The sequence below is a fragment of the Mrakia frigida genome (assembly GCF_051309035.1).
Source record: "Mrakia frigida strain ATCC 22029 unplaced genomic scaffold BDY24scaffold_39, whole genome shotgun sequence".
Taxonomy (NCBI): domain Eukaryota; kingdom Fungi; phylum Basidiomycota; class Tremellomycetes; order Cystofilobasidiales; family Mrakiaceae; genus Mrakia; species Mrakia frigida.
Window position 1 is genome coordinate 20,808 of NW_027481242.1, and position 22,682 is coordinate 43,489.

General features: G+C 54.4%; 7 protein-coding genes across 7 annotated transcripts; 4 read left to right on the plus strand and 3 right to left on the minus strand.

Moving 5' to 3' along the window:
* Nucleotides 1-327: 327 nt before the first annotated feature.
* BDY24DRAFT_401742 (aldo/keto reductase) lies at nt 328-2,600 on the plus strand. The gene is made up of 13 exons (XM_076642128.1): nt 328-430; nt 549-601; nt 664-674; nt 767-816; nt 911-1,129; nt 1,246-1,356; nt 1,431-1,483; nt 1,571-1,652; nt 1,712-1,860; nt 1,956-2,015; nt 2,100-2,165; nt 2,253-2,388; nt 2,464-2,600. Exons 2-13 carry the CDS (start codon nt 549-551, stop codon nt 2,476-2,478), a joined length of 1,005 nt encoding a protein of 334 aa, XP_076492949.1. The 5' UTR covers nt 328-430; the 3' UTR covers nt 2,479-2,600.
* A 319-nt stretch (nt 2,601-2,919) lies between these two features.
* BDY24DRAFT_418504 (uncharacterized protein) lies at nt 2,920-6,902 on the plus strand (the record flags this gene model as incomplete). The annotated part of the gene is made up of 14 exons (XM_076643859.1): nt 2,920-3,225; nt 3,330-3,647; nt 3,711-3,932; nt 4,018-4,075; nt 4,159-4,292; nt 4,369-4,417; nt 4,496-4,609; nt 4,679-5,395; nt 5,471-5,625; nt 5,703-6,263; nt 6,353-6,467; nt 6,560-6,606; nt 6,685-6,788; nt 6,881-6,902. The coding sequence occupies 14 exons, from the start codon at nt 2,920-2,922 to the stop codon at nt 6,900-6,902; spliced, it is 2,922 nt and encodes a 973-aa protein (XP_076492950.1).
* A 59-nt stretch (nt 6,903-6,961) lies between these two features.
* BDY24DRAFT_366395 (glycoside hydrolase superfamily) lies at nt 6,962-10,330 on the minus strand. The gene is made up of 14 exons (XM_076637955.1): nt 9,977-10,330; nt 9,588-9,681; nt 9,454-9,489; nt 9,267-9,362; nt 9,102-9,172; nt 8,810-8,990; nt 8,501-8,716; nt 8,348-8,426; nt 8,121-8,271; nt 7,968-8,055; nt 7,847-7,902; nt 7,638-7,772; nt 7,393-7,569; nt 6,962-7,317 (listed from the first exon to the last, which is right to left on the minus strand). The coding sequence occupies exons 1-14, from the start codon at nt 10,121-10,123 to the stop codon at nt 7,267-7,269; spliced, it is 1,578 nt and encodes a 525-aa protein (XP_076492951.1). The 5' UTR covers nt 10,124-10,330; the 3' UTR covers nt 6,962-7,266.
* Nucleotides 10,331-11,458: 1,128 nt separating this feature from the next.
* PEX6 (AAA family ATPase peroxin 6) lies at nt 11,459-15,759 on the plus strand (the record flags this gene model as incomplete). The annotated part of the gene is made up of 13 exons (XM_076643860.1): nt 11,459-12,262; nt 12,338-12,486; nt 12,558-12,887; nt 12,981-13,213; nt 13,290-13,480; nt 13,543-13,699; nt 13,778-13,935; nt 14,005-14,186; nt 14,272-14,510; nt 14,592-14,644; nt 14,706-15,037; nt 15,110-15,333; nt 15,410-15,759. 13 exons carry the CDS (start codon nt 11,459-11,461, stop codon nt 15,757-15,759), a joined length of 3,402 nt encoding a protein of 1,133 aa, XP_076492952.1.
* Nucleotides 15,760-16,471: 712 nt separating this feature from the next.
* On the minus strand, nt 16,472-18,932 carry BDY24DRAFT_401754 (uncharacterized protein). Its single transcript, XM_076642129.1, has 8 exons — nt 18,741-18,932; nt 18,588-18,656; nt 18,286-18,498; nt 17,625-18,180; nt 17,469-17,503; nt 17,272-17,385; nt 17,048-17,180; nt 16,472-16,934 (listed from the first exon to the last, which is right to left on the minus strand). The coding sequence occupies exons 1-8, from the start codon at nt 18,787-18,789 to the stop codon at nt 16,814-16,816; spliced, it is 1,290 nt and encodes a 429-aa protein (XP_076492953.1). The 5' UTR covers nt 18,790-18,932; the 3' UTR covers nt 16,472-16,813.
* A 227-nt stretch (nt 18,933-19,159) lies between these two features.
* Nucleotides 19,160-20,247, minus strand: SDH5 (succinate dehydrogenase assembly factor SDH5). The gene is made up of 3 exons (XM_076642130.1): nt 19,758-20,247; nt 19,509-19,600; nt 19,160-19,425 (listed from the first exon to the last, which is right to left on the minus strand). The coding sequence occupies exons 1-3, from the start codon at nt 20,139-20,141 to the stop codon at nt 19,344-19,346; spliced, it is 558 nt and encodes a 185-aa protein (XP_076492954.1). The 5' UTR covers nt 20,142-20,247; the 3' UTR covers nt 19,160-19,343.
* EFB1 (translation elongation factor 1 subunit beta) lies at nt 20,248-22,275 on the plus strand. Its single transcript, XM_076642131.1, has 8 exons — nt 20,248-20,338; nt 20,495-20,543; nt 20,922-20,968; nt 21,063-21,268; nt 21,557-21,754; nt 21,897-22,018; nt 22,089-22,107; nt 22,187-22,275. The coding sequence occupies exons 1-8, from the start codon at nt 20,326-20,328 to the stop codon at nt 22,190-22,192; spliced, it is 660 nt and encodes a 219-aa protein (XP_076492955.1). The 5' UTR covers nt 20,248-20,325; the 3' UTR covers nt 22,193-22,275.
* The last annotated feature ends 407 nt before the right edge of the window (nt 22,276-22,682 follow it).

The window sequence follows — 22,682 nt, forward strand, 5'->3', positions numbered from 1 at the left end:
GTGAGGTTGAGGGAAGCGGTCGAAGTTGAGATCCAAAGTAGCAGAGGCTCGGGATAGATTACATGGAGTCCGAGCTAGAAGTTAGAGTGGGATGGAGGAGTTTTTGCTGAGACGAGTCCCCGGGGGGTTGTGGACTGTGGTTGAGGGAGAGGGAAGGAGGAGAGGTGAGCTCGACCGTCAACAGTTTTCCTCTGGCGCTCCTTTTTCGACCAAAGATATGCTTAATATACACGACAGTCTCTCAGCTGGTCCTAAAAATGAAGATCTGTGAGCAGCCTTTTGGTCGAAAGACCTCCACTTCCAGTCCATCCCTCCACCTTTGTCGAACTCTTTGGTCCTCCTCCTCCTTTTGCTCCCAACCATAACTATCTCCCTTCTCTCGCAACGCCATTACTTCCTCCCTAGCTACCCTTCTCAAATTTTGAAAAACGTGAGCAGCGAGCGAGTCTCCGTGTCTCCTCCATCTGCGTCTCCTCCAACTCCTAGTTCGACCGTCCGAGCTCATGCCATCTCCCTCCCTTCTTCTTCTCTTCTTCTCCTCCTTCTAGATGGAATACGTCCGATTGGGAAACTCGGGATTGAAAGTCTCGAAGATCATTCTGTACGTCTTCTCGATCTCTGTGCTCTCGCTGTTCATGCTGACCTCTATCTCTCTTCTTGCAGCGGAACGATGAGTGCGTCCCGCTCAGCTCCGATCCCTGCCTCCGGTCTTCTTGCCTTCCTTCTCTTAGCTCGTATCTTACCACGGCCTCATTTTCTCCTACAGGCTACGGAACACCCGAATGGCAAGGTTGGGTCCTCGACGAGGAGGCCTCGGTGAGTTCTACTGCCAGCATCAGTGTCTCGAACGACTAATAACGGACGAACGACAGCTCACCTCTCCCCCCCCCTCCTACCCTCTCTCCCTCAGCTTCCTCACTTCAAAATTGCATACGACGCTGGAATTACAACATGGGACACTGCAAACTTGTACTCCTTTGGAGAGTCGGAGAGGGTTGTCGGAAAGGCGATCAAGAAGTACAACATCCCTCGAGAGTCGCTGGTGATCTTGACCAAGGTCTATTTCGCTGTCGAGAAACCTCTGGGACAGTCGGGTGGTCTTCCCAACCAGCACGGACTATCTAGAAAGGTGAGAACTTATGTTTACTGTGTTCTTGGGACTCCCGCCGATCGCTTTTTGGACTGAGCGACAGAGATCCTGTCCGGCGACGCTGACATCTTCGTCTCTTTCTCGTCGCCTTACAGCACATCTTCGCTTCCGTCGATGCTTCCCTCGATCGACTTGGACTGGACTACATTGACCTCCTTCAGTGCCATCGATTCGACTATGATACTCCCATCGAGGAGACCATGCAGGTCAGTCGTTCGGCTTTCAACCCTCCTCCGACGCGTCCCTCATCTGTCGCTGACTCTCCTTCTTCCTTTATCAGGCACTTCACGATGTCGTCAAGTCAGGCAAAGTTCGATACATCGGAATGTCAAGGTAAGGAGTCCTTCTACTTCGATTGAGAGCAAGAGACGCTTCCCTCGTCTCCATTCTGACGCGTCCTCCTTTATCCTCTTCGGCCAGTTGCTTCGCCTACCAGTTCCACATCATGCAGAACTACGCTATCAACAACCAGCTCACTCCCTTCATCTCTATGCAGAATTTCGTGAGCACAACTTCCTCTGCCTCTCAACTTCTACTCGTGCTCACGTCTGTCTCTTTCAGCACAACGCCATCTACCGAGAGGAAGAGCGAGAAATGTTCCCCACCGCTAAGCACTTCGGAGTTGGTATCATTCCTTGGTCGCCTATCGCCCGTGGAGCTCTCGCTAGAGGGATTGGAAGCGAGGAGACCGTGAGGGCTCAGACGGACAAGTTCGTCCTCCAGCACTTTTTGTCTCCCTCGGAGTTCCGCTTCTTAACCTTCGACTTGAACTGACTCTCATACCTTTTCCTCCCCTTCTATTCAGTGGATACAAGTCTCGAGGACTCGATCGACCTGACGCTTCGACCATCGAGATCACCAACCGGTTCGTCGCGTCGTCTGTCTCCTTCTCTTTTCCTCTTCCCTACCACTCACTCTCGTCCTCTCCTCTTCTCTTCGCACCTCGTAGAGTTGAAGCCATTGCCAAGAAACGAGGCATCTCGATGGCTCAGGTTGCCGTAGCTTGGTCTCTCGCGTGCGTGCCGTTTCCTTGCCTCCCTCACCTCGCCTTCCTTTCTTTCGCTTCCTCACCTCCCTCTCCCTCTTCATCCCTCCTTTTCAGCCAACCTGGAGTCACGGCACCCATCATTGGCTCAACGAGCATCAAACATCTCGAGGATCTGATCGGTGCCGTGAAGGTGAAGTTGACGGAGGAGGAGATTCAGGAGATTTCGGAGCCGTACACCCACCGACCCATCGTGAGTTCAGCTTCAAGATATCGAGATGAAGGGAGAGAAGCTGACCTGATGGTGTTTGGCTTGGACGTGTTGCAGATCGGTCACGCTTGAGGAGGGAGACGAGACGACGCGTCGGAGCCTTGAGGATCTGCTTTTTTTTTTTTTTTTTTTCGCTTGATTTGGATTTGCTTCGCACTGCTTTGGGTTCCAGGATAGTATTGTATTTTTCTCGAGATACTGACACACGGGATAGAGGAACCCTGCTTCTCTTGGGAGGAAACGGGGGAGAAAGGAAAGGGGAAGGGATTCGTCGTCAAGGACGTTTGCTGGAGCTTGGGAAGCATGAAAAAGAAGAGGAAATCAAACTTCGATCATCTCTTCAGTAGAAAGGAGTCTTCGTTAACCTGTAATCTTTTCGGCCTGCAAGAACACCAAAAATGGTAGCAAACAAAGAAAGGGGAGATGGCCAGCGAGTGATGAGCTCGACCCTTTCCTTCCTTCTCCTCCCTTCCCTCTCTCTTTCCCTCAACCGTCAGCTTCCCTTTTTCGAAGATGTCACGCCGATTCACCGTCTCCCCGTACAAGAACGCCCTTCCTTCCATCCCCGACAAACATCTCTGGTTCCACGACCTTCCGCTTACCTCGGACGATCCCAACATCTTGCGAGCTTCGACCGACTGGGTCATCGCTTCGACTGGATCCATCGGAGGTCTCGTCGCCGTCCACTGGGAGGACGTTGGGAAAGGTGTAGATAAGAAGGGAGGAGAGTGGAATGGTCTCGGAGGGAAAATCTTTGCTTTGGATACTTGCGAAGGGGAGGATGGGGAGACGAGGGTAGTTGTGGGAGGTCAAGGAGGTGTGAGTCTGTCTGCCTTCCTTCCTTCTCTTCCCGCCCTCCCTTCTACTCTTTAAGTGCCCAAGAAGCTCACAGACGCTTCCCTTTCTTCTCCTTCCTGCTCTAGTTCAAAATCTGGACTCTTCCCTCCCCGAACTCTGCTTCCTTCGAGCCCAAACTCCTCCTCTCCATCTCGACCTCGACTCTCGTCCAAACGACCTCCTTCCATCCAACCACTCCCTCCCTTCTCCTCACAACAACAGCAACCACCGTCTCCATCTGGGACACTTCTTCCTCTTGCACCGACCCTGTCATCGCTCTGGAACCCTTCAGCCCAAAGGGTCTCTGGGGAGTCAGCTGGAGTTGGAACGGTCAGGAAATCGCTGGAGCTGGGAAGGACGGGAGCTTCGGGGTTTGGACGCCTAGGACTTCTACTACAGCTCAGGTGAGCTCTGTTTCTACTACTCTGGCTCGAAAGATGGACAGAGACTGATTTTTTTCTCTGCAGACCTCCCCTTCCGTCTTCAACGCTCTCAAGCAGGCGGCCGTCGCTTCGGTCGGAGACCTCTGGCTCGTTCCCTCGTTCTCGAAGTCTAGGGAGAGGCAGCTCCTGCTCTTCAGCTCCAAGGATCTCAGTACTCCCATCAGTACCATTAGGATCGATTTCGAGACTGCTCCTCTCTTCGCCGTGGTCGATAACGAGAGAAGAATCGTCTACCTCGCTGGAAAGGTCAGCCTGTCCGCGTCTTCGTTCCGTTCCACCGTCTTTCTCAAAGCTGATCGCTTCGTTTTGGTTCTTGCACATTTTTTTGTAGGGAGAGAGCACTATCAGGTCCTTTGAGGTCTCGGATGCCGGCGTCATCACCCCTTGCAGTTCGTCTCACCTCCCAAAGCTTCGAGTCGAACGGCGCGTTTTGATCTGGGCTCACCTCCTTTCGTTCCTCTCTTCTTCGCAGGTGCTGTGTCCCTCCCTACCGCCTTTGCCGCCATCACATTGGCTCCCGCTTCCGTGCTGGACGTCATGTCTGCCGAGATCAACCGAGTCCTCGTCGTTGGGAGGTCGACCGAGATGATTCCTGTGCCGATCAAGGTACCAAAGCGTGTAAGCGTCTGCGTCTCAACCAGCTCTACTTATATTCATTGCTGATGAAGTTCTCATTTCACAGCACTACATTGATTTCCACGAGGACATCTACCCTCTCGTCCGGTCGACAGGTTCGTGCTCGCTTCTTCCTTCTCTCGCGTCGTTTCCTCGAAGCTGATCCCTCGTTCCCGACTTCTTTCACTCTGCAGAACACGCTCAAACGTCTTCGGAATGGCTCTCTGGAGGAGACGCTCAACCCGATTTGATCTCTCAGGATCCCAAGTCGAGACGACCGAGGGAGAAGAAGGCCGTTGTGGCTGAAGGTACGCCTTCCCTCGGCAGCTTCCCTTCGCTCTTCTACTGACTGACCCTTGATCTGGGACTCTCTTCAGCTTCGTCGACCTCTCCGATCCCTGCACCTCCAGTATCAGCTTCATTCACCTCCGTCCCAGCCGTTGCCTCTGCTCCCCAAGCCACCTCGACCCCGGAACCCCTTCCTCGATCCACCTCTCTCACTCAGGCTTATCCGTCTACTCCTACTCAAGCACCGGTCGAACCACCTCCCATCTCTGCTCCTCCTGCTCCTTCGGCCTCCTCGAAGGTCGAACCAGAACCCGTCGTCGCGTCCAACCCCACTCCTTCTCAAACCTCAACGGCGCCCACGTCTTCTTCGACCCAACCCACCACCTCCAGCACTCCATCATCCTCTAAACCCACCGTAGCCTCTCCACCAGCACCCCGATGGTCTCGAAACTTCCTCTCTGGATCCTCTCCTCTCCTTCCCGCTCACGACAATCTCGAGTGTCTTTCGACCTCCCATCCCGCCGACTCCCTTCTCCTCCAAGCGACCGAGAAGTTCTTCTTCTTCCCCATCTCGGGACCTGGAGGAAGGGTCGGAGTGCATCCTCTAGCGGAGAAGGGACGTCTTCCTCTCCAGGCGGCCTTCCCCAACGTCTCGCAGGGAAGCGAATTGGTCGATTTTGTGGTCGTCGACGAGGGAGAAGGAACGAAGTTGATCACTGCTGGAGAGGAAGGAGCGGTCAAGATTTGGAAGATCCCTGATGGAGGTGTAGAGGGGAGTCTGAGTGAACCAGAGCTGGTGATTCATGGTGAGTTTCGAACTGCGAGGGCCGAAGAAGGACGCGTCGAAGTCGGAGTCTGACTTCGTTTCTTTGGGTCTTCAGCGAAGGGAGTCGACAAGATCGCAAAGCTCGTTCCCAACCCAGCGGTCAAGCATCTACTCGCTATTCTATCGAACGATTTCGGAGAGGGCTACCTTCGGATCGTCAACACTTCGACGGGGAAGATCGAGGAGGCGATTAAGATCGAGGGAGGAGGAGTCAGTCGCTCTTCTGCCCACCTCGAGGGCTTGCATCGATCTGACGTTTTGATAATCTCGTTCTTCCTCGTTTTCAGGTCTACACCGCCGCCTGGAACGCCTCAGGATCCCATCTCGCTCTCGCCTGCAAGGACCGAAAGATCCGAACTCTCGATCCTCGTCAACCCTCCTCCCTCCTCGTCGGTCCCGCTCACGACTCGCCTCGAAGCTTCCAACTCACCTTCATCGACGACCAGCACCTCGCCTCGGTCGGATTCTCCACCGGATCCCTTCGAAAGATCCTCCTCCATCGTCTTCCCTCGGACTCGTCGTCGCCCATCGAGATCGTCGGCTCCTTCGCTCTCGACGTCTCGCCTTCCGTCCTTTTCCCGTTCTACGACGAAGACACCGAGATCCTTCTCGTCTGGGGAAAGGGAGAGCAAACCGTGTCGGCTTTCGACATTCAACCTACCAACCCCAAGACACCGTTCCATCGACTTCCTCAGTTCGCTGGATCGATGATTCATGGATTCGCATTCTTGCCGAAGAGAAAGGTGGACGCCAGGAAGGTAGAAGTGTTGAAGGCTTTAATGTTGACTTCCAAGACGGTGGAGGAGGTTTCGTTTAGGGTTCCTAGAAGTAAAGTGGAGTTCTTCCAGGTGAGTGTGTCTCGTTCAGTCGCGTCGAAAATTGAGAGAGGGTGCTGACTTTTCTTTCTCGCTGCTTTCGACTTTCTTCTCTTTTTCAGGACGATGTCTTCCCGCCAACTAGAGGTCCCGCTGAAGTTTCGGCTGAGGAATGGCTCGCTGGGAAGGAAGGGATCCGGTCGAGGGTCTCCTTGAAACCTGACGGAATGAAGGCCCGTGAGTCTCGTTCGTTCTGTTGATCCGCAAAGCTTCGCTCCTGACCGAAGCTCGATTCTCCTCCTTAATTTCTCTCTTGTTCCCGAGCTTAGTGTCGGAAGCTCCCAGAGCTCTAGTCGTCCAGAAGAGGAAGATCGAGGTGAGCGTCTCCTTCCGCACCCCTTCCTTGCTCGCTTCCCAACTGAGCCCACTTTCTCTCTTTTTTTACTTGAAACAGTTCGGCAAGAAGGAACTTACTGATGCTGAGAAGAGAGCTCAGTCGATGGATGCTATGTTCGAGAAGGCGAAGCTGGACGACGACGAGGGGGAGAAGATCAAGGGGTCAGTCTTCGCTTTCCTCGCTCTTTCTCCTCTGCCTTCTTCGAGGCGTCGAGCTGACCTTCTTCCCTCCGTGGTCTGTCTATTATCTCAAGGGACGAGGAGTGGTCTGATTGAGCCGGAAAGGAGTAGATCTTGGTTTTGAATGTCGGCTGCGTTCAACCCTTTCTTGAAAGCTCGAAAGAAGACGACGCGTCCTGCCTGAGCGAAACTTCAACCGTTGGACGAGTGGCCTCATTCTGTGCTCGAGCTCTTCAGCATCATCGGATGCATCCATTAGGACGACATCAGATTAACACAGAGGAAGAGAGTCGAGAAAAGACGGGCTGAAAGAGAACGAGATGAAAGCAAAACTCAAGTCGATTGAGAAAAGGCGTTCGGACAAGAGATTGTAGGTAGGCATCGAGCTACTACGTAATATCTGAGAAAGGAAAGAAGCAAAAGAATCGAAAAGGAAGAAGAAGAGACAGATCAATGGGAATCACTGGCAGACTCCGGACGACGAGGTGACCGCCGCGAGAGGGAGGAACATCTGTAGAGAACGAGCATTTCGAGCAAGGTAGTTGTCGTCTTGAGGAAGGAAAGTAGAAGAACCTGCGAAACTGACCTGAGGAAGACCGCTCTTGACCGTGATCGTGAGCTTTGCGTTCTCGTCGACGGTGGATTGAGTGCACGAGATCGCGTCGACGACGACGGTTCCTGGCTCGTAGGAGGTCAAAAAGGTGATGGACACATCAGAAGACTGACCAGATCCTCGGTTGTTGAGAACGGAGATCAAGGGAGCCTGGAGGAGTGAAGAAGGTCGCGTCGAGTCAGTTCGGCGCGTCGGTCTCCCTCGTTCCTCTCGCTCACCTTCGTGATAACGATGTCGTTATCGTCGTACTGAACGATATCAGCCTGATGAGAGTAGAAGGTCGTGGAGAAAGCGGCCGCGGCCTTTCGGATCTGGTTGTAGAGGTGGACCTGCTTGTAAGTCGTCGACGAGGTCTGGAAAAAAAGATCGAGATGCTCGAGGTCAGTTTCTACTTCGAAGTGAGCTCTCGCAGTCGTTCGCTACTCACATCGTAAGGAGTCGAAGAAAGAGTCCAGAGGGCCTCTCGGTTGAGCGGATCGGAGCCTGGAAGAGGAAGAGAAGGAAGTGAGCTCATGAAGAGACCTCCGCCGTCGAACCGCTCGACTCACCTCCATCTGACCCGTCCTGCTCGTCTCCGTAGTACCAAATAGGAATCCCATCGATGGCGAAGGGATAGGCGAACAAATTGGAGAGCAGCTGACAGACAGGGAAAAGTCAGCATCCTCGAACCTCTTCGACGCGTCGCCTCTGAAAAGACTCACGGAGGAATCAGTCGTGATCGATCGAGCTCGAACGACGTCGTGGTTTCCGACGAAGGATCCAAGGAGTCTCGAGTCCGAGAAGTGGTATCGAACGGTCTGGATCATATCGGAGAAATCCTTCATGCTTCCGCTGGTCGAGGTGAGAGCGGCGCTGGAGAAGAAGGGAAAATAAAGTCAGGACTAACGCTTGCTCTGCTGAAAAAGTGAGAGAGGAAAGTGCTGCTCACATTGCAGGGTACCAAACAGGGTAGTTGAGAACCGAGTTGAGTCCGGGCAAGGTCTGGAAGGTTTTGACGTATTGAGGATCTTCGAGCGGAAACGAGAGAGAACGCGATCAGCTTCTCGCTTCCTTCAAATCACTCAAAGTCTCTTGAAATCACCAGAGTCGAAGACCTCTCCGATGGTGAAAACTCCGGCAGCATCTTGGAATCCCTTCCAGAAGTCTCCTTCGACGTGTCGAGCAGCGTCGAGACGAAGTCCGTCGATCGAGTAGGTCGAGACGAGCTCTCCGATCCAGGCGTAGATGAGGGATCGGACGGTATCGGATTGAGTGTTGATGTCGACGAGATCCAAGGAGAAACCAAAGCCGAGCCAGCCTGGGAAGAGAGAAGGTAGATGGAAGGGGAAGAGAGGGGAAGAAGGTCAGCGACGAGTCGAAGTCGAATCGTGAAGCAGAGAGGGCTACTGACAATTCTCAATGGAAGTCTCGTTGGAGTAATCGATTCCGCAGGGTGCATGGAAGTCGGCAGTAGAGTCGAGAGGACCGTAGACTCCATCTCCAGCACCGGACGAGCTCTCCCCGATCGTAGGATCGAAGACGGCAGTGTCGCTGGGAACGACCCATCCGACGTGATTGATGACGATGTCGACCTAAAGATTGGGATACCACGAGACGGAGGAGAGAGGGAGAGAGAAGTGGGAAGAAGAGTCAGCGAACGAAAAACGAGACGCGTCGAAGCTCCGTCGCAAACGAAGACTTACCATGAGAGCCATGCCTCGAGCGTGAAGAGCGTTGGAGAGAGCGAGAAGATCTTCTCCCGGCTGGTTGAGCTCTTGAAATCGTCAGGGATGGAGAAGAGGAAAGAAGAAGAACTTCAGTCTCAAGCGTTTCGAATCCAGAGAGTCAAAGTCGAGTTTATGGCTCACCGAAGAGGTTGGAAGGCCAGTACTGGTGGAACGCCTGGCCCGTGTTCGGATCGGTGCTATCGACGTTCTTCTCGACGGGTGATATCCAAACGGCGTCTGGAGAAAAAAGGAGGCAGGGAAGAAGGGAAGGAGTGTCAGTCTGATTCTCCCTCTGAAGATCTACCGAGGGCAAAGAGGGAGAACTCACCGAATCCCATTCCTTGGACGTAGTCGAGTTTGTCGACTGAAAACGAAACGAGAGAAATCAGAAGGCGTGTCAGCTCTTAAAAAGAGCGACAAAGTCGACGTCAAGAATGAAGAGAGAAGAGAGAACAGACGCACTGATTCCCAACCAAGAGCCCCCGCAGAAGTTCTTGATCCACGATTCACAGCTCGGAGTCGATCCGTTGGTGAGCGCAAATCTGTCGGTGACGACCTGGAAGAAAAGCGAAGAGGACAACGAAACGGGTACCCGTGTCAATTCAAGGGGAGGAACGCGACGGAAACGCGACGTAAAACGCGGCAAAGGAAAATAGCCAGAAAGACTCCGTGGTGGTTTATCACGAGGGAGAGGTTCCGAAGCACGAGCAAGGGACGGAACAAAGCCATCGAGGCGTAGACGACGATGCCGGCGGTCGAACGTCGAGATGGTGTTTCGACGTCGAACATCTTGTTCTCCCCTCCCTCCTTCTACGAATCCCTGGAAGCCAAAAGGACCATAAACCACTCACTTGATAAACACTTCGACTCATCCACTCGGAAGAAGTCAAAGCTTGAGCTTGAGTCGCGAGAGCCAGGCCCAGGACCAAAAGCGAAGCGGTTGAAGGTCGTCCTGCTGTCGAGGAGGCCGAAGAAGAGAAGAGGTTGAGGAGACCCATGGTGGAGTAGTTGGAAGGGATGAGAAATAGGAGGGAGAAGAAGAGGGTGGCGGTTGGCGGAGAAGAAGGAGAGAGGGATTTTGATGAAGAGGAAAAAAAAGGAGAGAGGCAGGGGCGGACAGCGATTGCGGTTGAGGTCCCCTCTGGGGAGCTGAAACCTGTGAGGGGTATGGTTTAATTGAGGAGCTTAGGATTCCTGGTTTCGGGGCTGTATATATAGCGTGCAGTCGTCAAGGCGAAAGAAGGTTCGAGAGCTAGAGAGGTGACGAGGAGGGAAGGATCCAAGACGCGTCGAGAGGGGAGACGAGCCGACGGCTCGCTCTAAAAATGGTCCGCACCGGCACGACAGCGACGAGAGGACGTCAGAAGATGTGAGCACGTTGATTATGGAGCGAACGGTGGCTAGGGAGGGCGGTGGTGGGATGTTGGGCGGAGCAGTGTCGATATAGGCAAGAGAAAAGCACAGAAAGAGCGAGCCAGAGATGCGAGGGCCATGTCGACGAGCTGTGAGAGTGATGGATCAGCCACTGAGCTGTTGATCTGTGCGAGAAGAGACCAGCAGAGTGTCAGTGAATGCCTCTGGTCTGAGAAGAGCGAGTGTCGAAGGAGCGGGAGGGAGGAAGGAGGATCAAGTTGAGCTCGTTCGCTCGCCTTTCCTTCGCCTCCTCTCCCTTCCCTCGACTCACACAGCAACTTCCAGCGACACCGTCTGGAGATTATCTGTTCACTATCCTCATCCCAGCCTATCAAAGGGGTGTCTTGAGTCTCAACGAGCCTTCGATCGCGAGGAAAGCAAAGAGTTCTCCGACTCCCGACCTCACTCGACCTTGAGACCTTGAGCGAGCGTCGTTTTTGAACCGAATGATCTCTATGATCAGCACATGAGGTTAGAATATGGCAGAGAGTCCATTCTAGTCTTCGTGAATGAGCTTGAAGGGGAAGATTGCGGTTGGGAAGAAGAGAGGAAGGAGAGGTCGAAAGTTGAGCTTCGTCGTTTTGAGGATCCTTCAAGATGGTTCGTTTGAGGAATTTCTTGCACTTCTTCTCAACTTTCTCTTTCGAATTCGATAACTCGTAGCTTCTACATGCCAATACCTTTCTTTAATTTCTTTCCTGGCACGGATGAAGCAGGGAAGGAAGGCTCGGCTAACCCTACGCTCTCGCCGGAGGAAACAGTCCAGTTCGTGAGCTTCCCTCCTTGTTTTTGAACCTCAACCACGACCTCGCCTTGAGCTCTATCTTCTTCAAACTTTCACCAAACCCTCCTCCACTCCTTCTTTCAAACTGCCCATCTCCTCTCAGAAGCTCTCCGTCCGACTTCACGAGCCCTGAAGGATGTCGCTCTTCTTCTTCCCTCCTCCTCCTCCTCCCGGTCCCCTCCCTCGCTCCTCCTCCTCTTCACCTTTCGACCCTCAACTCCCTCCGCTCTCGTCCATCTACCTCCAACCTCTTTCGCACTCTTCCTCTGTCCTCGCTCAATCCTCTCCAACCTCGCTCACTTCAGCGCTCGCTTCAAAACTGGGCCGGATCGTTCGAACGGGAGATGTCATCTCTGTCCCTCCAGCGTCTTCAGCAGCAGGAGGAGCAGGGGAGATTCTAGCTTTCAGGGTGGTGATGACGGAGCCTGTTTTGATGGGGGTGATTGTCCTGCAGGAGGATCAAGAAGGAGGGAGGGAAGAAACAGAAATCATCGTGGGACCTTCGTCGAGCTCAAGCTCACTTCAACCTCCTCCTCCTTCGAACGACGCTCGTCGTAGGAACCCTTCGCCTTCCTCCCTCTCCGATACTTCCTCAGACCGTACTATCCAACCTCTTCATCCCGACTCGGATCCCGACGAAGACGAGGAGGACGACGACGAGGATACCAACGACTTTGAGATCTCAGCTTCCTTCCTCCAACAAGCTCTCCTCGGCCCCTCTCCCTCCTCCTCTTCCTCCAACAACAACCTTACCAACTCCACCTCCTCTTCTCCAGCCTTCTCCCTCGCTTCTCTCACCTCGGATTATCCTCGCCTCGTCCCCAAAGCGCTCGAACGGCCGTTGAGGAGCAGGAGCACGAGGGAGAGCAGAGGGGAGGAGGAGATCGCTTGGGTTCGGACGAGAGTGTTGGGGGAGGTCGGAGCTTTTGATGGGGACTGGGTGAGTCAGGATACTTTTTCGATAGAGATGGTTGATGGCAGGGATCTAGACTGACGCGAAGTTTGATCTAAACAGGTCGCTGTTCGGTCAGAGGAGATTCACGACTCGACGTTGGAGGAGGAGAAAGGTCAACCTCTCAGCCCTGTTGGCGATTGGAGGATCGTTAGGATATGTGCTAGAGATGAGGAGGAACTGGGCATTTCACTGTTTTCGGAGTCAGCTTTGTGAGTTTGTCGTCTCCCCAAACTCGTCTCTCGTTTCTCAAAGACTGACCGTCAGTCATTCCGTTTCTCAGATCGATCCACCTCCCTCCTTTACTCCTCCACAACTCCTCCCCCCTCACCTCTCAAAACTCCTCTCGAACTCGTCTCCTCGTCCTACCCACTCCCTTTCCACCGTCTCAACGACCTCCTCTCCCAATCGCGTCGTCCGTCACGCTCGCTCGACTCGCGTCGCCGGCGTCGACGAACAAGCTCTTGCAGCCTCAGGTGGTACGAGCGCTAAGGAGGTACTTTGATGATGAGGAGGGAAGGAGGGTTCTGAAGGTTGGGGATGTGTTTGGGGTGGGGGTGGACGAGTTTGATCTGGAGGAGCGGGAGGAGGGAGAGGAGGAAACTCAGGACAGGTGCGTCTTGTTCGAAGCTGCTTTTTTAAGCCTCGTTAGGTAACCGCTGTATGACGAGGCTGAGCTTCATTCTTGGTATTGGCTTCTCAACAGATCCTCGGCTTCTCAAAACCCTACAACAGCCGTCTTCTTCGTCGTCACCCACGCCGACCTTCCTCCTCCTCCTCCCTCCCACCAACACCACCACCGCCACGAAACCTGGGACCTTAAAGCTTCCAGAGGAGACTTCGGGTACTACGTCGATCCTTCAGTGACTCAGCTGGTTCAGGCCGGGGTGAAGAGAGGTGTGGGAGTGGGTGGGACGTTCCCGAGATGGATTGGGATTCGTGAGTTCGACCTTGATCTGTCTCTTCGCCTCGAGAGCGTTCCTGACGCCTGAATCTGCTCTTTTGCTGCTTTCAGCCGGCCTACTCCCCTCTTCGACCTCCCTCCCTCCCTTCAAAGAACTACAACAGATCGTCGGCTCCTCCGTCGTCGCGTCGATGGGCTCGTACGACTTGCAGATCTCGGTGCTGGTGAAGGGATCTAGAGGAAGTGGGAAGAGGACGGTGGTGAGGAGTGTGGCTGCTGCGTCGGGGTTGGGAGTTATGGAGGTGAGTTTTCTTCGAGTTTGGTTTCCCGCCTCGCCGCTGACTTTGCTCTTTTGTTCGTTCAGGTCAACTGCTTCGACATCATCGGCGATACCGACCTCAAAACCGAGGGAGTCCTTCGAGCGAGGTTCGATAGAGCTTCGACTTGTTCTCCTTGCGTGCTGCTGCTGAGGAATATTGAGGCTTTGGCGAGGAAGGGACAGGTGTTGGAGACGGGGAAGGGTGAGTTCGACACCCAACTCCTCCACTCTCTTCGGCTTTCGTTCGAGCTGACCTTTATATTCGATCTTTCGTCACCAGAACCTCAAATCGCCACCGTCCTCCGAGAATGCATCGACGCCCTCTCGTCCGTTTGGAGGTCGTCGGGATTCCCAGTCCTCGTCGTCGCGACGACTTCGGATTCGGAGAAGGTTCCGCTGGGGATTCTGGCTTGCTTCAAGAGGGAGATTGCTCTCGAGGTGAGTATCTCCTCTTTCCTACTCGTTCGAAATCGAACTCACCGCGTCCTTCGTCCGTGTTTCCTCCAGGCTCCCGACGAACGCCAACGGCTCGACATCCTCACCACCGTCCTCGGCGAAACTCCCGTTGCTGCCGACGTCGATCTCAGTTCCATCGCCGTTCAAACTGCTGCTCTGGTCGCTCAGGACATCGTCTCTCTCGTTGCTCGAGCCAAGAGAGCTGCCGTTCAGCGTCTGCAAGCTCTTTCTGGGTTCGTTCCCGCCCCTCCTCTCCTTTCCCCTCCGCCAACAAACCTCCTGGCCCTGACCAAACCCCTTCTGCATCCCTCTCGTCAGTCCCTCTCCCCTTCGGTCCTACGCCCTCGCCGGAGTCGCCCTCTCCGCCTCCGACTTCTCCACCGCCATCGACTCGGCTCGAACAGCCTACTCGCAATCGATCGGAGCTCCCAAGATCCCCAACGTCTCCTGGGACGACGTAGGAGGTCTCGCCAACGTGAAGACCGAGATTCTGGATACGATTGAGTTGCCGTTGAACCATCCCGAGTTGTTTGCGGCCGGGTTGAAGAAGAGGTCGGGTGAGTTTTTGGGAAAGACGCGTCGAGGAGGAGGAGGAGGAGGGACAAAATGCTGATTGGTTTGGGTTGCGTTCGAAAAAGGAATTCTTCTCTATGGACCTCCTGGGACGGGGAAGACTTTGCTTGCCAAAGCTGTGAGTTTTATCCACGTTCTCCTCTCAAGCTGACCCTCTTCTCCTTCGTTTCCTCTCCCAGGTCGCCACCTCCTGCTCCCTCAACTTCTTCTCCGTCAAGGGTCCCGAGCTCCTCAACATGTACATCGGAGAGTCCGAAGCCAACGTTCGACGAGTCTTCCAACGAGCCAGGGACGCCAAACCCTGCGTCATCTTCTTCGACGAACTCGACAGTGTCGCTCCCAAACGAGGGAACCAAGGAGACTCGGGAGGAGTGATGGATAGGATCGTCAGTCAGCTGCTGGCCGAGTTGGATGGGATGACGGATGGGAAAGGGGGAGGAGCGGATGTCTTTGTGATTGGAGCGACGAACAGGCCGGATCTGTTGGATCCTGCGCTGTTGAGACCTGGGAGGTGCGTCTTTCTTTCCTTCCTCTCTTCGTTTGGCTCTCGAGACGACGCTGATGCTCGTTTGGTTCGACGCAGGTTCGACCGAATGCTCTACCTCGGAGTCAGCGACACGCACGACTCCCAACGCAAGATCCTCGAAGCTCTCACTCGGAAGTTCAAACTCGACCCTGCCCTCGACCTCGCCGTCGTTGCGTCACGATGCCCGTTCAACTACACCGGAGCCGACTTCTACGCTCTCTGCTCGGACGCGATGCTCAAGGCTATGTCGAGGAAGGCGGAGGAGATAGATACCAAGCTTGGTGAGGGATCTTCCTCCCCTCCTCTCTCTTCTCCTTGCGATCTGACGAGTCGTTCTTTTCGTTTTCCCTTCGACAGTCGAACTCAACTCCCAACCTCCCGACCCGAACTCCCCTCACCCTTACCCTCTCACTCCTCAGTACTACCTCTCCGAAATCGCCACCTCGGAGGAGATCGCAGTGCTCGTGGGAGTCGCCGACTTCGAGGACGCGTTGAAGGAACTGGTTCCTTCGGTTTCTGGAGCGGAGATGGAGCATTATCGACAGGTTCAGGCTCAGTTTTCGCCGCCGAAGAAGGCTGTTGCTGCTCCTGCTCCGACGACGAACGGGAGTGGGTGGGAGGACGAGGAGGAAGGGAGTGGAGAAGGCGGGAGTACGAACGGGGTGGTGGATTTGAAGGGGAAGGGGAAAGGGAAGGCGAGAGCTTGAGAGGCGGGAACGGTTCGTCTTACTTTCTTCCCTTTTCTGACCCGAGTCGAACACTGAAATCAGTCAGCTAACGAACCTCCTCCTCTCTCTCCTTCCTGCTTCCGAATCAAACCAGACCCCCGTCGACCTCCCTCCTCCCTCCCTCCCTCCTTCGGCTCGACGATGCTAGACCTGTCCCAACTGCATCCTTCGAAGGGATACTTTCCTTCCGAGCTTTTTGATTTGGAGAGGTAGTGGGTTTGGTTGTGTGCGAGCGAGGACGTGAAAGAGGTCAGTTCAACCTTCCTCCCTCCCTCCCTCGTCCTCGAAACCTCTCAAAAACTCACACCAGCTTTCTCCTCCTTCCCCTTCCTTCCCCTTCCTCTCTCTCCCTTCATCCAACGCTCGCCTCTTCTCCTCAAACTTGGTCAACGCCGTCATCGAAGCTCGTCTCCTCGGAACAGCGACGACGACACCTCGTTCCTCGGTGATCGTGTTGGTTTCGTTGGAAGAGGCTTTAGCTTTTCGAGGAGGGTGGAGAGGGCCGAGGGAAGAGTCGGGGCAAGGAGTGGCGGGGGTGATGAGGATGAGAGGTGGGGGAGGGGATTTTCGTGTAGCTTGGGAGAGGAGAGGAGAGGAGGGAGCGGCAGCAGAAGAAAAGAGGAGGAATAGAGAAGGATTGGTCATTGGCGGGGAGGGAGCGCAGAGATCATGAAAAGTTTGAGATCTCCGTTTGTGCTGGTGGGTGCCCGTTCTGCTTCCAGATCGGGACGACAAGAGGAGAGAGCACGCGAGGCGTCGAGTCTGCAATTCTCGTTTCGACTGAGCGTTCTTTCTCGAGCGAAGCCAACTAAAAGAAATACAGCATGTAGGATAATAGAGAAGAGGAGATCTCTTGAGGAGGGAGGTAAGCATAGGTTTCGTTAGAGCGAGTCGATCCAAGAAAGAAACCAAAAGAACGAACAACACAACACGACGCGACGCAACCTAAGCGACCCACCCGCCTCGTTCCTCGCTGCAACAACCTCCACCCCCTCCTTCTCCTCCCATTCCCGGAGCCCATCGAAAGCCGGTGTCAGAACCTCCCACTCGTAGTTCTGGCGTTTCCATCACTCCTCGTTCCAGAGCCGGAGGGAGGGTCGGAGCCGGAGGAGGAGAAGAGGAAAGGCGATTGGGGAGTGAGGGGACCGGATGATCTGTATGGTCAGGCGGTGGAAATGGAGAGAGGGCAGTAGTCAGTACTTGCCCTTTGAGCCAAAGGGAAGGAAGCCTCTGCGACGTGCGAGAGAAGCTTGACGCGTCGACTCACCTCTGCTGCAACCCCAGATCCACCGTCTCCTTACTCGGGAAGGGTCCCGAAGGTCCAGAGAAGCTCTCGTAGAACGCCAATCTCTGCTTGAGCTGAGCGTTGTCGTCTTGAAGTCGGGTCATGGCGTCGCAGGCTTGTTCGAAGATCGATCGAAACGAAACGAAGACTCGAATCAGCTCGGGAAATGTTCGTTTCGGTTCAACGAAGATCTTGAGTGTGCTCACCTTTATCGATCAAGATCTTCTTCGTATCAGGCTGATCTGTGTTGTCGGGAGGAGTCATGTCTCGAAGTCGTTCGAAGGCGTCTTGAAGGTCTTGTCTTCGTCGTTTTTCGGAGGCTGTTCGTACAGACGAGGCGAAGGAGAGTCATTCAGTGAGTGAGATGATCGGTTCAGGAGGTTGGAGAGAAAGTTACACTGACCATGTCGAGTTCGCTGAGAGTCCGATTCAGTAGCTCTGAGAACAGAGGGAAGAAACGGAACGACGCGTCAGATCTCGCCTTTCTCCGATCCTCCTCTTCTTCTCGTGTGCCTCCCTCGACTCCGACAACGGAAGGTTTGGAAGTAAAAACACTCACCCCGCAGCACTAGTCCCACTACCATCTCCTCCTCCCGTCCCACCTCCTCCTCCCGTCGACGACCCTTCATCTCCTCCTCCTCCTCGTCCTCGTCCCATCGAGCCTCCTCTCGTGGAAGACGCCGATCCACTACCACCTCTCCCACCACCTTTGGAGGAAGACCTCCCGCGTTCTCCTCTCCCCGAAGTAGACGCAGGACTCTCGGACGTCGAACCAGGTGAAAGGGACGACAACGAAACCGTCGGGCTTCGATCTCGAACTGGTTGTCGTTGTTGCTGAGGTTGAGGTTGACCGCTCGTGCTTGGGTTCGGAATAGCGAGGAGTGGGAGGAGTGGAGCTTGAAGTTGTGAGCAGGAAGAGGGGGAGGGTTGAAGGGGAGGGGCGAAGAGCTGAGGGTTGGGAGGAGGAGCCGAGTAGGACGCTCTGGGTTCGGGAGGTCGCTGCTGTTGCTGTTGCTGAGACTGAGGAGGAGGGAAGTAGGTCGGAATTTTGGGAGTCGGAGGAGAGTAGTAGGACTGGTGGTTGTTGAGTTGAGGGAGAGGAAGGGTGAAGCCTGCTGAGAAACAGAAGGACGCAAAAGGATGAGCTTCGAGTGGAAGAGACGCGCGTCCGTCGGTGCTTCCTCAAGCAGCACAATAAAACAAAGGAGACTGGGACGTACCTCCTCCTCCTACCAGCTGCTGAGCGTTCTGAGTCTGATTCTGGTTCGAACCGTTGTTTTGGGCAGGAGAAAGAAAGGGAGGAGGAGGATGACCAAACGAGCTCGAGCTCGAGCTCGACGAGCTTTGATTGTGATTGCCGGAGGAGGAGGCTCGAGCAGGAGGAGGAGGTTGCTGGTAAGGGTGATGGTGATGAGGATGAGCGTTTCGATTAGCTTAAAGGAATGAGAACGAGAAGAAAGAAAACAAAGTTAGTGAGTTGAGACGAAGAAGCGAGAAGAACGAGGTCGGCGAAATTAATCACCTGGAGGAGGAGGTCGAGACTGCCCGTTCTGCTGTTGACTCTCCTGCTGCTGCTGCTGGTGGTCCTGAGCTGCTGGGAAAAAAAGAGAATCCAGGGAGGTGAGAGGTGGGTTCCAAAGGGAGAAGGAAGAAGGAAGGAAAGAGTTGAGCTCACGAGCTTCAGGAAAGGGGACGCCAGGAGGGAAGGGAGGAAAGAAGAACATATGTCCGCCGACCGTTCTTTTGTTGGTTTGGCCAGAGGAGATAAAGATAGCAGCAAGCCAGCTGGAAAAGGGAGGAAGGATCCACGTTCGAGCTCCAAGTTTCGATGGTGGTGGTTGGGAGGGAAGAAGCGAACCGAACAAAGGAGAGAGAGTAGGTAGGGTGAGGGTCAAACGAAAGCGCCGATGACATCTGACAAAAATCGAGCCGAGGTTGGTCGAAGTTCTGGTAGGAAACGAGGAGGAGAAGGGTTCAGGGAGAGTGAGTGGGAGAGAGGGGTTGGATTGAGGGAGACGTGAAGAAGGAGGGAAACGTGGGAGAGAACGAGGAGGAGCGAGAGGAAAGGCAAACGCGTCCCGAGCTCATCTTCTTGCGGGACTAAAAGCTGAGAGGTACAAAGGCAGTCATTACAGAAAGAGATATACTACAAAAGGGTAAGCTGTGAAGGTAGAGAAAGAGAGCGAGGATGAACCTGTCCTGGAAACGAAGCTTTGACTGAGCCCGACGAACGACGACCACCTACCCAATTCTCCCCTCCTCTCGTCTCCTCCTTTGCTCAGACCGTGGTGGCAGGCAGATCGTCGAGAGCGGGCATGAACCTGACCACTCGACCCTCGTTCTTGGTGTGCACACGAAGTCTGAGGAGGAGAAGGACGGAGAGAAAGGGAGGAAAGGTGAGCTCGAGGGAGGAGGAGAGAACGAAGGGAGGAGGAGGACGAACTGTTCGATGAGAGCCGAATTTTCCCATCTCGCAGGCACAGGCTTCTTGTAAGTCATCCAGTAGTAGATATCCCAGTCGGGTTCATCGAGGAGCTGTGGGAGGAAGCCGATCGGAAGGAAAGTGGAGAGAGAAGGGAGGGGAGGAAAGGTCAGGTTCGATGTTTCACGTTCAGCCCTCTCTCGCTCGAGATCGGCGAGCTCTACTGCCTCTGAAAGGCAAGAAATCCCTCGATAGAAGGTTGCTACTTACCTTGTCGAACTCTCTGACCTCGTCGTCCGTCATGGAAGGGAGCTTGTCCCTTGCGAAGGTTGCGAGGAGGAGATCGCCTTCGAGCATTCCTCTCTTCCTGACCTGGTAGACGAGTCTCTTCCTGGTGGTTCCCATGTCCTCGTGGGATCGATCGAGGGGTGGGATTTCGAACGAGGTGAGTTCGGCGAGGGTGGAGTCGAGATCGGGAGCGATGGGGTGCGAGAGAGGGAGAGGGTAAGGGTCTCGAGGAGTCTCGGGAACGTCGTCCTTCGACGACTTGAATCGATTCAGAGTCAAGAAGACGGACGAGGAGGAAGGAGAGAGGGTGGCGAGGGGGAGGGTTCGGAGGGATGAGCACCGTCGGGAGATGAGTCGGAGGGACATTTGGTTAGGGTTCAAGTTGATCGTTGATGGTTAAAGGAAGGAGGGGAAAGGTGAGCTTCAGGAGGGGAGGGCTCAACGGCTTGAAAGCTTCAGGGCTGAAAGTGAAAGTGAAAAGTGTCTCTCTCCCTCTCTTCTTCCCTCCAACCAAGACCTTCCCTTCTTTCTTCCAACTTCAACTTCCACAATGGCTTTCTCTGGTGAGTGCTTCTCTCACTTCTCATCTCCATCCTCCAGCTTTTTTCATCGAAATCCAGCTACGAGAAGAGGAGTTTCGAAGGGGATCCGTTTCGACCTACCGACTTTTTTCTGACTTTCCTTCCCTCTCCTTCCTTCGCCTCTTCCTCCCTTCCCAGACATCAAGCAGCTCGAGGAGCACCTCGCTACCCGATCCTACATCACCGGGTTAGTCTCCTCTCCAAGCTACCCTCCGTCGAACCTTCGAAAAAACCTTCCTCCCATCTCCCTTCAACACCCATCTCCTCCCGTCTCGCTCGAACCTTCCTTCCCTCCTCCTCGACCATCGACCCGTTCGATGGCCAGAGCGAAGGCAGGATCGGTTTGACGAGATGGAACTTCATCATGATGATCACTACGCTTTGGTCCGTGTTTCCTAGATAGCGACTTAAGACCTCGCGCCTTGTACTTTGTACAACTTTGAGGACAACCAACATCTTCCAAGCTCTCTGACTCCCACCACCACTCTTGCACTTTCTGCTGTTCCGATCCCTTATCACACGAAATAGAGAACTGACCATGCCTTTCGTCTTTTCTCTGCTTCAGATACGCTCCCTCGCAGTCCGACGTTGGAGTTTTCACCGCTCTTGCCTGTTCGTTCCTTTTCTCCCTCCCATCCTCCCACGTTCGTTCTTCACCTTTCCAACCCGATCACTGACTTTTTCGTTCCTTCTTCGTTGTCTACAGCCGCTCCCTCCGCCGCCGAGTACCCTCACTCTGCCCGATGGTACTCTCACATCGCCACCTGGGAGTCCGAGCACTCTACCCTCCCTGGAGACGCCGCCGCCGGAGCTGCCCTCTTCGGTGGAGCTTCCGCTTCCGCCCCTGCCGCCGCTGAGGAGGAGGAGGATGAGGACGAGATCGATCTCTTCGGATCTGACGACGAGGAGGAGGTACGTTTCCCCATCTCCCTTTCCAAAAAACCTGCGTCGTGTTTCTCCCTTCCCGCTCTTCCCTTTTTTCCATCTCCCATCCCTTTCCTTTCCTTCCTCCGCCTTCTGTTTTCTCTTCTGTACATACATCTATACCTATTCCGTATACTTCCACTTTCCTACCTTCCAATTTCATCGAGCCTTTCCCAAAAGAAGAATCCCGGCCGAGCGAACGAACGAAACGAAGTCGAAGTCGAACCTGGTCCTGACCTTCGCTCTTCTTTCTCTTTTTTCTTTCCCTCTCTATAGGACGCTGAGCGAGAGCGAGTCAAGGCCGAGCGAGTCGCCGCTTACAACGAGAAGAAGGCCGCTAAGGGACCCGCCGCCGTCGGAAAGTCCGTCGTCACCCTCGACGTCAAGCCTTGGGACGACGAGACCGATATGGCTGAGCTCGAGAAGTCGGTACGCTCGATTGTACACGATGGGCTTGTTTGGGGAGCTTCTACTGTAAGTTTTACGTTTCTAGAGTCCCTGGGAGGTCGCCTGAGGTGTCGGACGCGTCGCTGACCCGTTCCCGTCACCCTTCCCGCCTTTTCCCCTCCCCTCCTCCCCTTCTCTTCCTCTCCCTCCTCTTCTCGTCCCTTTCTAGCTCGTCGCGATTGGTTACGGTGTCAAGAAGTTGCAGATTACCCTCGTTATCACCGACGACGTCTCCCTCGACCAGATTCAGGAGGAGTGCGCCGAGTTCGAGGATTACTGCCAATCCACTGAGTATGTATTTATTATTGAGCTCAGAACGGAGAAGAAGCCCAACGCTGACCACCTTTCTGCTTTCTTCCAGCGTTCTCGCCATGCAGAAGGTGAGCTCGCTTCCCGTACCTGTCGAGCTCGAGAATGACTTGACCGCTGACCCACCTTCTCTCTCCCTTCCTTCTCCAGCTTTAAACGTAGACCCACTTCGTCTGTCGTCTTCTCGCCTTCGCTGGGTTTCTATCATGAATTTTCACGATCCTTTCTCGAAACAAGAACGGAAGAAAGAGATGCACGAGAGGAGCGACGGAGAGAGACGAGAGGGAGCTTCGAGCTGGTGTTTCTTTCTCTCTTCTTCCCGAGTGTGCTCGGACAGAAAACATTCATCGTCAAGAGAGCGTACAAAAGACGAAGGAACCAAGACTGGTAGCCGAAGGAAGGGAGGGAAAAGAAAAGGGAACGCGTTCGAGATCGATCACACGGATTCCCTGTGAGCGACGACGTTGCCTGAGTCCTCGACGTGTTTGGCCTCCGCTGGCTTCTCTTGAGGAAGAGCTCCGTCTCGGTGGATGAAGGTCTCGTCTCGTTCGAGCATTCGTTTCCTGTGAAGCGAAGAGAGAGGAAACGAGGGAGGTCAGTGGAACGGGCTGTTTCGTTTTTGGCTCGGAAAAAAAAGAGAGAGACG